This window comes from Schistocerca piceifrons, chromosome X (assembly GCF_021461385.2).
Source record: "Schistocerca piceifrons isolate TAMUIC-IGC-003096 chromosome X, iqSchPice1.1, whole genome shotgun sequence".
NCBI lineage: Eukaryota > Metazoa > Arthropoda > Insecta > Orthoptera > Acrididae > Schistocerca > Schistocerca piceifrons.
Genome location: NC_060149.1, coordinates 53,466,953 through 53,484,253, shown reverse-complemented (window position 1 = coordinate 53,484,253; position 17,301 = coordinate 53,466,953). Strand labels below are relative to the sequence as shown.

At 39.2% G+C, this 17,301-nt stretch overlaps 1 protein-coding gene across 1 annotated transcript in view; it reads right to left on the bottom strand.

The window, feature by feature from the left end:
• Window positions 1-209: 209 nt before the first annotated feature.
• The window catches only part of LOC124721691, an 888,717-nt gene continuing 871,625 nt past the window's right edge, over window positions 210-17,301 (bottom strand). Inside the window, exon 39 of the mRNA XM_047246771.1 lies at window positions 210-3,286. Coding sequence (XP_047102727.1) covers window positions 3,194-3,286 — 93 coding nt within the window. The 3' untranslated portion in view covers window positions 210-3,193. The remainder of the gene's footprint in view (window positions 3,287-17,301) is intronic.

Sequence of the window (17,301 nt, the reverse complement as noted above, 5' to 3'; positions counted from 1 at the left end):
ACCTGTCTAATTTGGAAGGAACTCTTTAAAGAAAGCAATGTTTGATTCAGATATTAAATACATGTATTTCATTATGAAAATCCTTTAATACATCATTATACAACATCCAAAATTTATAAACATTTACATACAAAATTAATGACACAAATAACACATGCAATATTCATGCAATTCTTGATTTCCATAATTTTATAATTTATAAGTGAAAAATACAGTCTTCTTTTGATACTTCCCAGACCTGAATAAATTTATGTATGAAATGAATTCTAGGTCTACTAAAACATACATAAAATAAACTTAAGAATATACTACATGAGATAATGAACATATTTCATACATTTTGATACTGCAGGTGACACAGAACATCAATCACATTTAAATATGAGCACATTATTCTGATACTACAGGTCACACAAAACATCAATCTCATTTAAATATGAGCACATTTTTGGCATCTCCTGAGTACTTAGAAATTAAAATCAGCTATTATTCTCACAGTCAATAAAACATGAACATATGTAATGTTCCACAAGACATGGAGAGAGGCTTGAAGTAAATACTACATGGAGTCTTTGGCACAACAGCGAAGGTACCATGGGAACAGTTACATCTCAGCTAAAGATGTTAATTTTGCGACACTTCTTTGTACATTAGAAATGTTTGACATAAGAGCTGTTACTGTGAATTGTGATTTGAAATAATATCATTTCCAGTTGTGAATTAACCTATAACTTCCCCAGCCATACAATTATTAGTTCTGAATAAATGTTTGAATAAATGAGTGAATGATAATGTAACAAAATCAAAACTTCATCTTCATTTTACTGGAATTTAGACACAGAAATTTGTATCTCACATAACATCATTTTCTAATGAAATATTATGTGCAGACTGCTGATCAACATTAACAGCTATGTGACAAATGTATCTACAGCTCAACAGAATGCAATTTGATGCCAAGCTTGCAAGACTAAAAACTTGTTCGGGTTTCACTCAGTTTAGACATACTATGCACTAAGATAATTTGAAGTGGAGGTTTTGAAATGGATTGAAGAACCAATAAACCCACAAATGCTGTACACAAGGACACAATATGTTTCAACTTTGAGCCTGTTGAAAGTGTTATCACATCACCATTACAGTGTCATACAATCACTTAACCCAATCTGTGTTACCCACTCTCTCCAGACATAGATCAACAGTAATAACTATCTATACACTAGAAGTTTTTTTTTCCTATCACCACAAAATTAAATTAGAAGCTCATGCAAACTTCCTGTACTGAATAAAAATAAATTCTTTTAATGTACTGGAGACAGAGTGTAATTACTCCCTCACTACCAGAGCAGATCTCCACCTAATTTCTGAACAGAATACAGCTGGAAAGTATAGAAAATTTCTGAAGAAACTTAGACATTACCTGATTTTGGCTTGGAACATATGTTCATGTGTGATCAGTCTCATGACAAATACAAATATGAGGAAAAAAAAAACAAGACAATGATGTGAGACAGATATGATTTGGAATCATACACTGTACACATTATTATGATTATAATGGCACATGTCTGTAATCACAAGAATAGTTGCTCATGTCTGCAACAAAGCAACCAGTGCACAGGGAGCAAGTGAACCTCAAAAACTATGTGTCAAGTGTTGTAGGGAGTCTGACATTACAAAATTCTATTGGGCAAAGCACACTGTGTACACATGCAGCTGCTTCCAGTTTTAATGAGTCTTAAGTTTTTAAATTAAACTTTCAAAGTCTTTGAGAACTAGCCTCTTAGAAAATTAATGGAAATAAATCTCTTGTAGGGTACAAGCCAATTTTCAACTACAAGTATAAAAATGAATGGTCACAATGAAAGCAAACATTCAGCTGTCACCCTCTTTCACCGTTTTCTTCAAATCCCCAACTACCCATATCCTGCTATTTACATAATTCATAGGACACTTGCATGAAAGTGAGCACTGCAGAAGTCAATGGAAGTTGCAGTCCATAAATTTTGTATTATGGCATTAGATATACTGTCTCACAGAGATTTAGTGCAATACAATCCCTATGAAATTATCTGAGCTTGATATTTGGAAAAGCAAATTACAATTTAAGTTTTCTGACAGGTGTGAAAATTATTACAGTACTTGTTTTTGTGTACCAATGGTAAATGGGCAAACAAGGAAGCAAAAGAGCAACAACACCAAATGTTTGTGATAGCAATTAAATTAAATATTTGTGAGAGTAACAGTACCAAATATTCCCAATGAAACAAGTGCAACATTTTCAAATAGTAACTAAATACACTGAGGCAGTTATGTTACTTTGATGTTAGTCACAATAAAGTAGTATTGGAATTTACAATCTGTTCAATATCAAAATGTGTTTCAAAGTAAATGACAGGAAAAGAACACTTTGTTTTAGGTACATATCAAAGATGAAGTATTTAATCCATCAGAAAAGCCACTGCTTCAGTTGCAAATCTTCAGTTTTCCTTATAAGTGAGCCACGTAAGTTGTAACAGACTAGTATCTCCCTTCTTTCCATAAGTACCACAATAATATATAAAATGCCAACTTATGGATATCGAACACACTTGTCTTGCCTAACACTCTTGTCATGTCTCGCACCACTATAAAATCTTGAGGATAAAATAGCTCTAACTCAAAGTATTACAATCAAATTGTCCTTCCCTCTTCCACATGGTAATATCTGCTCAAGATGACCACATCATTTATTAAACAGAAATTGGTATCATTGACTTAACACCCATTACACTTGTTACTAAAGTTTTCGGGCAAGGAGCCAACAGCAGATCACAATGAACCACTTCATAGACATCTAACACTCTTGACACTACTAACGTTGTGGACAATACATTAAACATGCATGTGTCAGCACCCTCCATTCACCAACAATGCATTTTCACTTGTAGAACAGCCAGTCAACACATATAACACTCATTTTACACATTTAGCACCCAATACATCAAGTAATATCAACTATATTTATGGTACACAGTGGCTGCAAACTAATATGGAATGTTGTATAATGGCTAAGCAGGTTTTCTAACAATTGACAGTTTCTCTCAGACTCAACAAAATTTCAGTAATCTTCAAATTTAGATTAAAGAAAAGCACATTGACACAACATTTAGAATTTTAAAAAACACAATAAGATATTCATAGACACTATGACTTAATCAGTGGCTTTCTTTTTGTGGCGATCTTCATCGCTCATATGTTTTCCTTCTGCTGTTTTACTTGGGGAATCTTCTGCCAGTTGGTCACACTGGGGATAAAAAACTGCAATTAATGTAGAAGACACAAAAAATATTGTTGCTACTTAAAAGAGAACATACTGACATACAACAGTCAACTGGTAAAAATAACATCAGGAAATGGCATTAAATAAAGAAACTTAGCTCCAAATTTGCATCTTATGCAGGCACATGTTAAAGATTATACATAAACTTGAAAATGACTAGTACAAGTTTTGTTCTAAAGTTAATCAGAGCAAAATGAAGTTATTTGTGTATTGAACTGCAGGATTACAGAATATTTCTATGGGTAAAATATTAGGCATGCACAGATAGTAAGTAAAATTTGGAGCTCACATATTTTGATTCCACGATTCAAATAACAATATTGCAGAGAACACTATACATGTTCCAACACAAAAGAAAGTGTAGCTGCTACCAGCTTCAATGAAAGCCACCACACAGTTACACATTGTTACACTAAAATTAGTGTTATAAATATATGCTTGAATCTGCAAAAACAGTAAAAAAAATCATTACATACATATATAGTTTTGAAATAACTGTCATGCTCTTCATATGCTACATACGGTTTATTCACTGACATCTTTCAAATGCAGAATGTTGAACTTAGCAGATCCTGGACATACTTCGAAGCTCTTAACAACCTAGTACAATACAGTTTACTTATTAATTAGAAGAAGAAAAATGCAGAAGTTGGCGTGACTACACTTATGAGGGGCAGTCAAATGAAAATGAGGCAGATGGAAAAAGGTAAGAAAACTGTTTATTATTTGAAAAGTAATCACCATAACTGTTAATGCATTTATCCCATAGTGAGGCAAGATGGTCAATGCCTTCATGTAAAAATGTTTGCAATTGCCTACAGAACCATGAGCACGTCTAGGTGGGCAACAATTCATCTGAAGTAAAGCGATGGCCATAAAAGCCTATCTTTAGGGCTCCAAAAATATGGAAATTTCATGACGAAAGATCACAGCTGTATGGAGGATGTGTAAGGACTTCTCAGATAAACTTCTGCAGCATAACTGAAAGAAACTTTACAACATGTGGGTAGCCCTTAAGCTGCCAAAGCTGTTTTGATTACACTGCAGAAGTTACATTGGGGAGCCCTTACATAGCCTCCATCCAGATGAAATACCTCACCACGTAACTTCCATATTTTTGGAGCCCTGAAGATGGACATTCACGGCTGTCAACTTCAGACGAAGCGGTCCACACCTGGGTACAATCATGGTTCCGTAGGCAACTGCAAACATTTTTCCGTGAAGGCATTGACCATCTTACCTCACAATAGGATAAATGCATTAATAGTTATTGTGATTACTTTTGAAGTAATAAACATGTTACTTACTTTTTTGTTTTCATTCGACTTCCACTTATACAGAAGGAGAAAACCATGACACACTCGATAGTCCAGTGGTGTGTCTCCGAACTGATACCTAAATCTAACAGGCTGCTGAGGTGTTTTCTCAGTAGTATTAAAGAAATATTAGTGGTAACAAGAACGAGCCAAATAGACTTATGGCTAGTCTTCGGTGATGACATCCTTGGCTTCAATGTTTTTTACTTCTTCTCACGTAGAACTGTGTAAAAAAAAAAAAAAAAAGTCTTGCTTTCAAGTCTGCATGTACCACTTTTATCATGAGCAAGTAACTGAGAGCCAGTAATTCCCTGGGATTTTCCTTTCATAGGGGTCAACCAACAATTGGCAAGCATATGGTATAATGCAGTCACAGGCAGAGAAATCACAGATGCATATATTTGATGGTTTATGTTCTGATGTGATGGCGTTGAGCTTCAAGTAACCATATACTTGTGGCACTGACCTTATCTCTGGCCTTTTTGGCATGTTCACACAGCATTCCTCACCATATAACATTTAAATTACCACAATACATGAAAGGCAATTCAGGACAATACTGAAAGCCTGAGGTATAATGCAAATTGGACGGTGCAAGAGATAAATATGTTTTATTCAATGATGAAATCTAAACATTTTGTTTAATGAATATTGTGGAAATGTATACTCTTACAAATCTATTTTGATTCACAGATTATTAATGAATGAAGGAGACGACTCACTGAAAGGTAGAAGTACTGCGTCATCGATAAGTATGCAAACAAAAGGTACAGAGCTTTGCTAGATTTTGGAATGAACTGCCTTTTTTGAGCTTGAAGGAAAAACATGCAGTCAAACACATACACACACTCACTCTCATGCACATGCCTGTCTCCCTATATTTTGCTCAGTCGACTGCTAGCTCTTGCCTGGCCCATGGTGAGTGTACTCTGGTGAGGTGGGGGTGCAGGGTGGGGTTAGGTGGGGGTGCAGTGTGGGGTGGGGTAAGGGATGGATAGAAGTAGGGGGCAGGGAAGAGGTTGGGGGGAAGTGTCTAACGGTTTGTAGGAGGGTGGGAATCCATCTGTGGGCTAGCTGGGAGTGCAGGTAGAGGGGGCATGTGGCAGATGGCTGGGCACGTGATTTCACAGACTAGGGCATGAGATAGAAGCACTCATTCTGAAAGCTAGCAAACCTCTATAGCTTTTGTTTGTGTACCTATAGATGAAGCAGCACTTCTGCCCTTCAGTGAGTCATCTCCTTTATTCCTAAATAGCTCATAATTCTCAACCAGAACTTTCCATACATTATTATACTGCCTAGTGGATCTCCTCAATCCAAACCTCATGTTGTCCATCCTTTGTTACTGTCTCCTTTATCTAGCTCCCACTCTATTGTCTGTCCCTTTCTTTCTCTTATGTTTCTGCCCTCTCACCTTTAAGACACACTCCATAATGGCCACGACACGTGTGGTCACATGCGACTTTTGTTACACCCTGTTTTTATGGCCGCATCTGTTATGACAGCCATGCATGCAACTCCATGTGCCATGTGACTCCCAATAACAGCATAACACACTTCTAGCAACACAAAATTGTTCCCTCCTTCATATATTGCTCCCAATTTGCCGGTCCTTGTTTTCTTGTTATCTCTTATGTATGATGATAAATCATGGGCAATCAAATTTATTGTGTGTGCATGACGATATAGCAAGCACAATAAGATATACTTCAATCACAATACTACCCTCTGCCCCCATCACAATTCCTTTCACTCCTTACACCCGTCAACGTGATTCAACTCCCCCTACAATCACCCGACACCTTTATTAGCCATTTCCAATGACAACTTCTTTCCCCAGTTAACCCCCCCCCCCCCTCCTCCACAATGGGAACCTGCTCTATTTATCTGCATCAGTTCGAAAAATTTCTCTATCTGTAGCCAAAACCCTGTCCCACATCCTGTTTCTTAAATGCTGCCTAAGCCATGGAATCTCTCCCCCCCCCCCCCCACCCCAATGGCCTAACCATAAAAATCTCTATTGCTGGATCCCACCCCTCCTTCCACAATAACCTTCACCTTTTCAGATTCCGCCAGCCCCTTTCCTTCACAAATGTGGTTCTACAAAAACATGTCTCTGTGGCACAGGCATAACTGAGCCACCTCTATTTCCTCAGCAAAATACTGGTACTATGCAATCCCAACTATATACACCTCATCAGCCAAATTGAGATCCTTACACTTTAACACCTAGAAGAACATTCCAAACACCCCTCCACAAGTTATCCATCCTGCTGACATCCTACTCCCACCTTGGGGCACCGCTATTCAACCCCAAACCTGCCCACAGTATTCCTCCTCATCAACCCTTCATAGCACCTAGACCCTGCCCGGCTGACCTTTTCAACCTCCCACATCCTCCAAAACTCCTACTAACACTCCACAAAATTCAGAGCCAAAACAATCTGAGAACACTGTTGTTAACCTCTCCACCAAAATCCTCACTTCACAGACGTTTCAGTCCTATCCAAAGGCTTCACAGTCAGCCTTACTCCCAGTTTTAACCATGTTGAACTTGTGAAAGACCTACTCTCCTTCTCCCGCTCCCTACAGTGGAAACACTTCTTTTCCACAAACCAATCCAGTGAAAGCCAATTCAATCCCAACATTGAACGCTGACTGCCCCACTTCATAACACATCCAACAGTGACCCTCCAATATGCCTGACTAACAATCCCCTAGTCACCTTCCAGGAATTCGTAACTTACAACTTGACCTCACCATCCTTGCCCAGGTTCCTCCCTAAGAACAGCAACCTTTCAGCAGAAGAAAGGACTGCCCTACACAACTTATAAATGGATCCTGATCTGATTATCCTATCAGCAGACAAAGATTTCACCACTGTTGTCATGAACCAGAGTAACTATATGGCAGAGGGCCTCTGGCAGTTGTCCGACACATCCACCTACAAACTCTGCCAGAGTGACCCCATCCCAGAAGTCCAATATAACCTCCAATCAGTTCTGAAATCCTTAGGCCTTTCCCACAACCTCTCCTCAGAAACCACCTCCCTACTCACCTCAATAACAGACCACACACCCACGTACACGCTCCCCAAAATTCACAAATCTAACAATCCTGGGTGCCCCATTGTGGCAGGTTACAGTGCCCCCACTGAAAGAATCTCACCCCTTGTTGACCAACATCTGCAACTGATTGTCCACACCCTAGCCTCCCACATGGAAGATACCAGCACTGGCTGTCCACCATCCCCACACTCTTACCTCCCAGGTCCCTACTCATCACTGTTGATGCGACCTCCTTATATACCAAATCCTTCATGCCCATGGCCTTGCAGTGATTAAACACTCTCTCTCCCAATGCCCTGCAGATTCCAAACCCACCACTTCATTCCTAGTACACTTGAACAACTACATCCTAATCCATAACTATTTTCCCTTGAAGGGAATGCATACAAGCAAATTTGTGGCACAGCCATGGGCACCCACATGGCACCTCATGTGCCAACCTCTTCATGGGCCACCTAGAGGAAACATTCCTAACTTCCCCAAACCCCTGGTCTGGTTCAGGTTTATTGATGACATCTTTATAATCTGGACCCAGGGCACCTTATACTCATTCCTCCACAATCTCAATACCTTCTATCCCATCCACTTCACCTGGTCCTCCACCACCCATCATGCCACCTTCCTAGATGTCAATCTACTCCTCTCAGATGGCTCCATCCACACCTCGGTCCACATCAAACCCATCAATCACCAACAGTACCTGCAACTTGACAGCTGCCACCCCTTCCACAACCAAAAAAATCCCTCAGATATAGCCTGGCCACCCATGGCAGATGAATCTGCAGTGATGATAGCTCCCTCACCCAGTATGCTGAAAGCCTCGCAAAGGCCTTTGCAGATAGGCAATATCCTCCAGACCTAATTCATAAACAGTTCTCCCACACCATATCCCTCCCACACACCTGATTCTCATATCCATCCGAAGAACCAACCACAAAGAAGCACCCTTCTTGTTACCCAATACCAACTGGGACTGGAACAACTGAACCATCTCCTGGTCAGGCCTTTGATTATCTATCATCATGCCTGAAACTACCAAGAAACTTCCATCCCCTCCCAAAATGGAGTTCCGCCACCCACCCAACTTCCACAACATCCTAGACCATCCCTACGCCACTTCCACCCCCAGTCCCCTGCCACAGGGATCCTACCCTTGTGTAACACACAGATGCAGGACCTGCCCAAACCACCCACTCAGACCACCTACTCCAGTTCTGTCACAGGCTTATCCTAACCCTGTCAGAGGCCAGGCCACCTGTGAAAGCAGCCATGTTATCTAACAGCTCTGCTGCAACCACTGTACAGTGTTCTACATTGGTATGACAACCAATCAGCTGTCAACTAGAATGAAAGCCTACTGCCAAATTGTCACAATAAGCAAGGTGGACCCAGTGGCACAACATGCAGCAGAGCACAAAATGTGAGATCTCAATGGCTTCTTCACAACCTCTGCCATCTGGATGTCCCCCACCACCACCAGCTCTTTTTATCTATGTGTGTGTGTGTGTGTGTGTGTGTGTGTGTGTGTGTGTGTGTGTACACCATCCCCTGCACCAGCAACTCCACCCAATTCGTGTCAGGTAGTTGCGTGCTGCTATCTCATGCTCTAGACTGTAACCGTGTCCCTATCTGTCAGCCACCTGCCCCCTCTATCTGCACCCCAGCTGTGCCACAGATGGCTCCCCACTCTCACACCAGCTTCCCCCCAAACCCTTCTCTGCCTCCCACCTCTCTCCATCTCTCACCTCACTCTACCCTACACCCCCAGCTTATCCCTGTACACTCACTGTGAGCCAGGCAAGAGCTGGGAGTCAACTGAGCACAATTTAGGGAGACAGGCATGTGCATGTGAGTGAGTGTGTGTGTTCATGTGCATGTTTTTCCTTGAAGCTTGAAAAAGGTAGTTCATTTTAAAAGCTAGCAAAGCTCTGTACCTTTTGTTTGTGTACCTTTTGATGATGCAGTGCTTCTGGCTTCAGTGAGCTGTCTCCTTCATTCTTAAATAATTCATAATTCTCAACCAGAACTTTCCATGTGTCATCATTTCAATTCACAGATAATCAAAATTTTTTAAAACATTCTAAATGGTATAGTGCATATTTAAAACCTAAATAACTATTTCCAAATTTCAGTAAGTATTCACACAGAGGTACACAATATTTTAAAGTGCCATTAAATCTGCTGTAAAATATACTGCTAATATATCAGTAATATAAAAAATACACTGATAGGTCAGTTAAACAGGAAATTATGCATAGTTGGCAAGATGTATGAGACAGGCAAAATACCCTCACACTTCAAGAAGAATATAATAATTCCAATCTCAAAGAAAGCAGGTGTGAAAAATACATAACTATCAGTTTAGTAAGTCATGTCTGCAAAACACTAACAAGAATTCTTTACAGATGAATGGAAAAACTGGTAGAAGCTGACCTTCGGGAAGATCAGATTGGATTCTGTAGAAATGTTGAAACACATGAGGCAATACTGACACTATGAGTTATCTTAGAAGGTAGATTACGGAAAGGCAAACCTAGATTTCATGCATTTGTAGACTTGGAGAAAGCTCTTGATAGTGTTGACTGGAATACTCTCTTCGAAGTTCTGAAGGTGGCAGGCCAAAGACAAGGAGTGAAAGGCTATTTACAATTTGTACAGAAACCAGATGGCAGTTATAAGAGTCAAGGGGCATGAAAGGGAAGCAGTGGTTGGGAAGGTAGTGAGACAGGGTTGTAGCCAATCTCCGATGTTTTTCAATCTACATAGTGAGCAAGCAGTAAAGGAAACAAAAGAAAAATTTGGAGTACAAATTAAAATCCATGGAGAAAAAATAAAACCTTTGAGGTTTGCTGATGACATTATAATTATGTCAGAGACAGCAAAGGACCTGGAAGAGCGGTTGAACAGAATTGACAGTGTCTAGATAGAAGAATAGAAGATAAACATCAACAGAAGCAAAATGAGGATAATGGAATGTAATCAAAGTAAATCAGGTTATGCTGAGGGAATTATATTAGGAAATGAGACACTTAAAGTAGTAGCTGAGTTTTGCTATTTGGGGAGCAAAATAACTGATGATGGTCGAAGTAGAGAGGATATAAAATGTAGACTGGCAATGGCAAGGAAAGCGTTTCTGAAGAAGAGAAATTTGTTAACATTGACTATAGATTTAAGTGTCAGGAAGTCTTTTCTGAAAGTATGTGTATGGAGTGTAGTCATTTATGGAATTGAAATGTGGATGATAAATAGTTGAGACAATAAGAGAATAGAAGCTTTTAAAATGTGGTACTACAGAAGAATGCTGAAGATTAAATGGGTAGATTACATAACTAATAAGGAGGTACTGCATAGAATTGGGGAGAAGAGGAATTTATGGAACAAATTGACTATAAGATGGGATCGGTTGGTAGGGCATGTTCTGAGGCATCAAGAGATCATCAATTTAGTACTGGAGGGAAGGATGAAGGGTAAAAATCATAGAGGGTGATCAAGAGATGAATACACTAAACAGATTCAGAAGGATGTAGGTTCCAGAAGTTACTCAGAGATGAAGAAGCTTGCACAGTATAGAGTAGCTTGGAGAGCTGCGTCAAACCAGTCCCTGGACTGAAGACCACAAGAACAACAACAATTAATAATTTCATGTAGTTTATTCTAATTTTCATTGTGGCTCTCATTCATATAAACAGAGGGATTCACACTGTGTGACCGTATATGTTTCTAAATTTTTGACCAACAACATTTTCTATAAATTAAAATCACATTACTTCTTGTAGTTCATCATAAACAGTAAAATCCAATATTGGCAAATTTTAAAGCATAATGCAGTTTTCAAAATAAGTTTGTTCTTACACCTGCCTATAAGTAGTCAGATGTCAACCAAAACTGCCAGTCCATGGTTTGGAAGTACACGAGTAATGTCCATGATCATGTGTGCTTTCAGTGTTGGCTCATGCCACATACATGTCCATTCTGTACATGAAGATTTAATAATTTCATTGAAATGTGTTGAATCAACAAGTACTGTGTAATGTAATTGTCATCAGGTTGTGTGACCATTGAGAATGGTGAATCGCATTAGTGACTGACATAATTGATCTTCTTCTATAAACCCATGCAAGATAGTGTTAATTGTGACCTTTGATTGTTTTGCATAAATGCGAACTGTTTATTTTGTACCACAATAGAACAACTAACTTCACCATTGTAATTGTGGGCCCTGTTTTTGGATAGTTGTGTGAATATTTTTTTGTAATATAAAACAGATCACCAAAATTAATGACTGAACTTTGAAAAGCATAAAATGTGTGTGGTGAGGTTATCTAAAATATGGTGTTGTGTACATTGTTTTGCAAACACTATCTGACACTCATTTAAACTTACAGCTTTGAGGTGATCAAGATTGGTGCTACTTCATGTGACTATGAAATGCAAGTCAGTACTGCCACAAAGTGTACTGGGATTTGTATCTTCTGAACATACTAGCAAATTAGTTATTTAACAAATTTTAGAATTAGGTTTTTTTTAAACATGCATGACACATTTAAACTAATGTTGAATATTGTTATTTTCCTGAGATTGCCTGTTTTGTCATAAAGTGTGATTACACGTACTGAATTAAGTAGTTGATCTTGAATATCAGAAGACTGGCCACCAAAAGCTTTCATTGAACTTGAGTTTAATTGTGCATTCCCACAGGTATTTATTTATTTATTTATTCCATGTGATCTGATGGTACACAGTGTGTTGCAAATGTCAGAAAATATCAGTTAACATTGTCAACATATATTAACATAGGCCTATAGTATCCAAATGTATTATATTGCTCAATGTTTTCAATTTAACACAAATAGCAAGATTACTGTTCTAAGTATTCATTTACAGAGTAAAAACAGTGACACAAGAAATATGACTTCACAGCTTTGCTAAATTTTATTTTGTCTTCGATGGACTTAATACTAGTGGGAAGATTGTTGAACAGTTGGAGGTCCATGTGGAAAGCCCCCTTTTTACACAGTTGAGTGTTTGTACGTATATCATGCAGATTTGTGTTTTCCTGGTGTTGTGTTCATGTATTTCATTATTTTTTATGACTCTGGTGTCAGTTGGCACTATGTGGTTTCTGAAAAATTTTTGAGTCTCAAGAATGTAGAGGCAAGGCAGTGTAAAGATTTCCAACTTTCTGAAGATGCGTTTGCAGGAGTCTCTGGGTTTGCTCCCAGTAATAATCCTCATTGCTCTCTTCTGGATTCTGAATGTGCTCAGAGCAGTTGGAGAATTTCCCCATAATATTACACCACGTTTTAGGTGGGCTTGTATGTAAGCGTAGTACGTGCTGGTTAATGTTTTCAGGCTAGCACATGATTTCAGTACACTCAATGCATAACAGCCAATACAAATCCTGGCACTTACCTTTCCTGTATGTGTATTCCATTTCGGGTTATCTTGAAACCACAGACCCAGGAATTTGCAAACAGTATCAGTATCTATTGGCTGGTTATTTACAGTGACAAATGGCTGAGAGGAATTTGCATTTTGTGTTGTGTGAAAGTTCATGGAAGCTGTCTTTCTGGTGTTGATAGTTAATCTGTTGATTTTAGCCCAGTTGCTGAGTTGTTTATTGGCCAAGTTCACAGCTTTTTGCACAGCCTCTGTATTCTCCCCTTTGAGGAGTACAGTTGTGTCATCAGCAAATATTATTATTTTGTGTGCATCAACAGTCAGGCTCAAGTCATTAATATACAGGAAGAAAAGTAGGGGTCCCAATACTGAGCCCTGTGGAACACCGTGTTTTACAGTTTTATTACTTGATAGTATTTCGGTTATTGAGTTGCTTTGTCTATTAGTGTATTTCATGCTGACTCTCTGCATCTGATTGGTTAGGAATGTAGCAATCCAATTGTTTGCAATTCCTCTGATACCATATGAACAACAGCTTTGTTAATAGTCCAATTGTGGTGAAGCACAAAACATGAGACATAGGTCAGCTTTCCTTGGAGTCGGGTGTGGGTTTGGTGAACCTTGGGGACCCAAGATTGGAGGTGGTGAGTGCTGCCAGTCTTCAGCAACTTATAAGCTGTAGGTATGGTTCAGGGATCTTTACATTATGGAACATTGCATTTCACAGGGAATGGCCAGACAATTAGGAGTGTTAAAACTGCTATTTAGAAAAATATTAATTTTGAGAGAGGGTTGTTTAGGTTTGAGTTATTACAGAATTACATTGGATCACCTGCTCCATCTCAGTTGCATTGGCGATGTGCAGCTGATGCAGATCCCTGGCCTTTCCTCACATGATATGCTGCAACTCATTAATGAAGAGCAACAGGTGGAATCTACATTGATCAGCCAGTACATTATGACCCCTGCCCACTGCAACATTGGATGCCACCTGGTGATGTTGGGGACACAACATGGTAACAAAGGTATGTAAGCAGAGCAGACATGGATGGGGGATCACACTAGTGAAGATATGACCTGAAAAAGGAGAAATCCATTGACATAAGCAACTTTGACAAAGGGCAGATTATTATTATGCAGAAGTTGGTCAACTGTTCACATGCTACTGTCGTGAGCATCTACGGAAAGAGGTAGAAGGACAGCAAAACTATCACTAGGCTCTAAATCGTTGAGTGTCCACGACTCCTTACAGAACATGGGGTTCAGAGGCTTGTCTGCTCTGTAAAGTAGTACAGATGGTGATCTGTGGCATCTCTGCTGAAAGAGCACACTGCTGGTGCATGCACAAGTGTTTCAGAGCACACCATTCATCATACATTGTTGAACATGGAGCTCCGCAGCAGACCATCCCCATGTATTCACATGTTGATCCAAAGCCATCACCAATTAAGACTGCAATGGGCACAGGACCATTGGGATTTGTCCGTAGCTCGATGGAGATGTGTCGGCTCTATGGGTCAATACCTTTTTTGGTACACTACGTTGATGGTCATTTGCAAAAAAACCGTCACTGAGGTGAATGGTGGCTTAAAATGTGCCGTATGCCATGAGTGAAAGCTGATGGGAGCAGTATTACGCTATGGGAGACATTCTCCTGCACTTGCATGTGACCTGTGGTAGTAATTGAAGACATGCTGATAGCTGCGGGCCACTTGCATCCCTTCATGCTTGACGTCTTCCCCGACAGTGATGTCATCTTTCAGCAGTCTAATTGTCCATGTCTCAGAGTGAGAACCATGCTACAGTGGTTTGAGGAGAATTATACTGAACTCAAGATGATGTCCCGGTGACCAAATCTGCTTGGCGTAAATCCTATGGAACCCATCTGTGTCACTATCTGGCACCTTTACAGTACACCCAAATCAGCAGTCCATTATTTACACAAATTTCATGACCTGTACATAGACACTTAATGATACATACTTCCACAAACCTACCAACAAACTGTTGAATTGCTGATACACAGAATCAGTGTTGTATTTCATCCCAAAGATGGACAAACAAACTATTAAGCAGGTGGTCATGATGCTTTGCTCATCAATGTATGCTCATGCTCATGCTCATGATTTCCAGAAGGCATTAGACATGGTGCCGCACTGCAGATGGATAATGAAGGTTCAAGCATACACATGGGGTTCCCAAACATGAGAATAGCTTCTTAAGTAACAGAACCCAGTACACTGTCCTTTTGGTCAGTGTTCATCATTGAAAAGTATATTGTCAGGAGTAACCAGGGAAATGTGATAGAGCCACTCTTATCCTCCACATACTTAAATGATCTGGTGGACTGTGTCAGCATCAATCTGAGGCTGTTTGCTGATGACACCACGCTGTTTGCTGATGAGACTGTGGTGTACAGGATGGTGTTGTCATTGAGTGACTGCAGGAGGATACGAGGTGACCTGGACAAAATTTCTAGTTGTCAGGAAATGGAAACTTGCTCTAAATCTAGATAAGTTTAAGTTAACACAGATGAGTAGGAAAAAGAATCTGATGATGTTTGAATGCAGCATTGGTAGTGTGCTGCTTGACAAATTCACATTTACTAAATATCAATATGTAACATTGCAAAGTGACATGAAATGGAACGAGCACTTGAGGGTGGTAGCAGGGAAGTGAATGGTTGACTTTGGTTCATTCGTAGAAGTTTCGGGAAGTGTGGCTCATCTTTAAAGGAGACTGCATATAGAACACTCATGTGACCCATACTTGAGTACTGGTTGAGTGATTGGGATTTCCAGCAGGTCAGATTAAAGGCAGACATTGAAGTAACTCAGAGGAAGCCCGCCAGACTTGTTACTGGTACATTAAATCTACGCACAAATATTACATAGATGCTTTGTGAACTGAAATGGGAATGCATAGAATGAAGACAATGTTCTTTTTGTAGAACACTATTGAGAAATATGAAATACAGAAGTAAAAACTCCAACACTCCGACCAATAATTGTAATTTTATTTTTAAAAATATTAATAAAATTATAATTAGCAATCTTTGCTGTTGAATTTGGTACGTCTGTATTTCATATTACTTTAGATCACCCACATACTCACACTATGTTGACCGTGTATGAACCACTTACTGCAGAAAGGCAACATGTACACATTTCTTACTTTTACAGTACAGACAAAAAACTGAATAAAACCTGTTTGATTCAGTTTGTCTCCTGGCATGTATTTATTGTTTCTTGATGGAGATATACTTTCTTATTATATATATGTAAAAGTCAAGTATGACATAAGTTTGTTGTTGTTGGGCAAATTCCCTTTCTGCAGTACATTGGATTTTCAAATTAATTTTAGGATTCAGTTACTTGTTTTAAAATAGAATTGTACATAGCCAGACACACGTTATTGTGCAAATAGATTTCCTATTTGTGGTAAACAATGCATTGAATTGCTCAGAACCAAAATCAAGAAAAAACAGAAATTTATAAATTTTGGAATAGTTATCTTTCTGCAGTAAGGATTCATGTACTATTGAAAAAGATGAGAGAACCTGCATTTGAAGCTGACTGCAGAACAATTCTAGTGCTCCCAATGTATGTTCTGCCTAAGGGCCATGAAGATAACATAAGATGAATTAGGACTTGTATGGAGGCATACAAACATTCATTTTTCCCTCACACTGTTTGCAAGTGGAACAGGAAAGGAAACGACTGGCAGTGATACAAAGTACACTCCACCATGCACCATATGGCGACTTATGAACTATTTATGTAGGTGTAGACAGATTCTTATTTCCCTCATTAGGAACTAACTCAACGAAGTAATGAAAGTGCCTCAATTTCAGACATATGTCTCTGATGTGTAGGTCAGGCAGCTTGCAGGGAGTTGAATGGTTACTGTTTTCACAGCTCATCTGAGTATCAAAATGAGCAAAGCAAGCAATAGCAGTGTTGAGTTTTCAGACTAAGTAACACTGTAAATCTCACCACAACAATGGGAGAATTTCCCCCTGTGTTTAGCACCACGGGCAGTAGAAGGTCATTGGCAGAGTCATTGGAAAGTGGTGATAGTGAATGACTGTATGGCTTGATCATAACAATTTGACTTTGAAATGATTCATCTGTGGATCATAAGAAAGTTTGCAGAATGAAATGGTTCACAGTTCAATTAAATTGCTAATCAGACA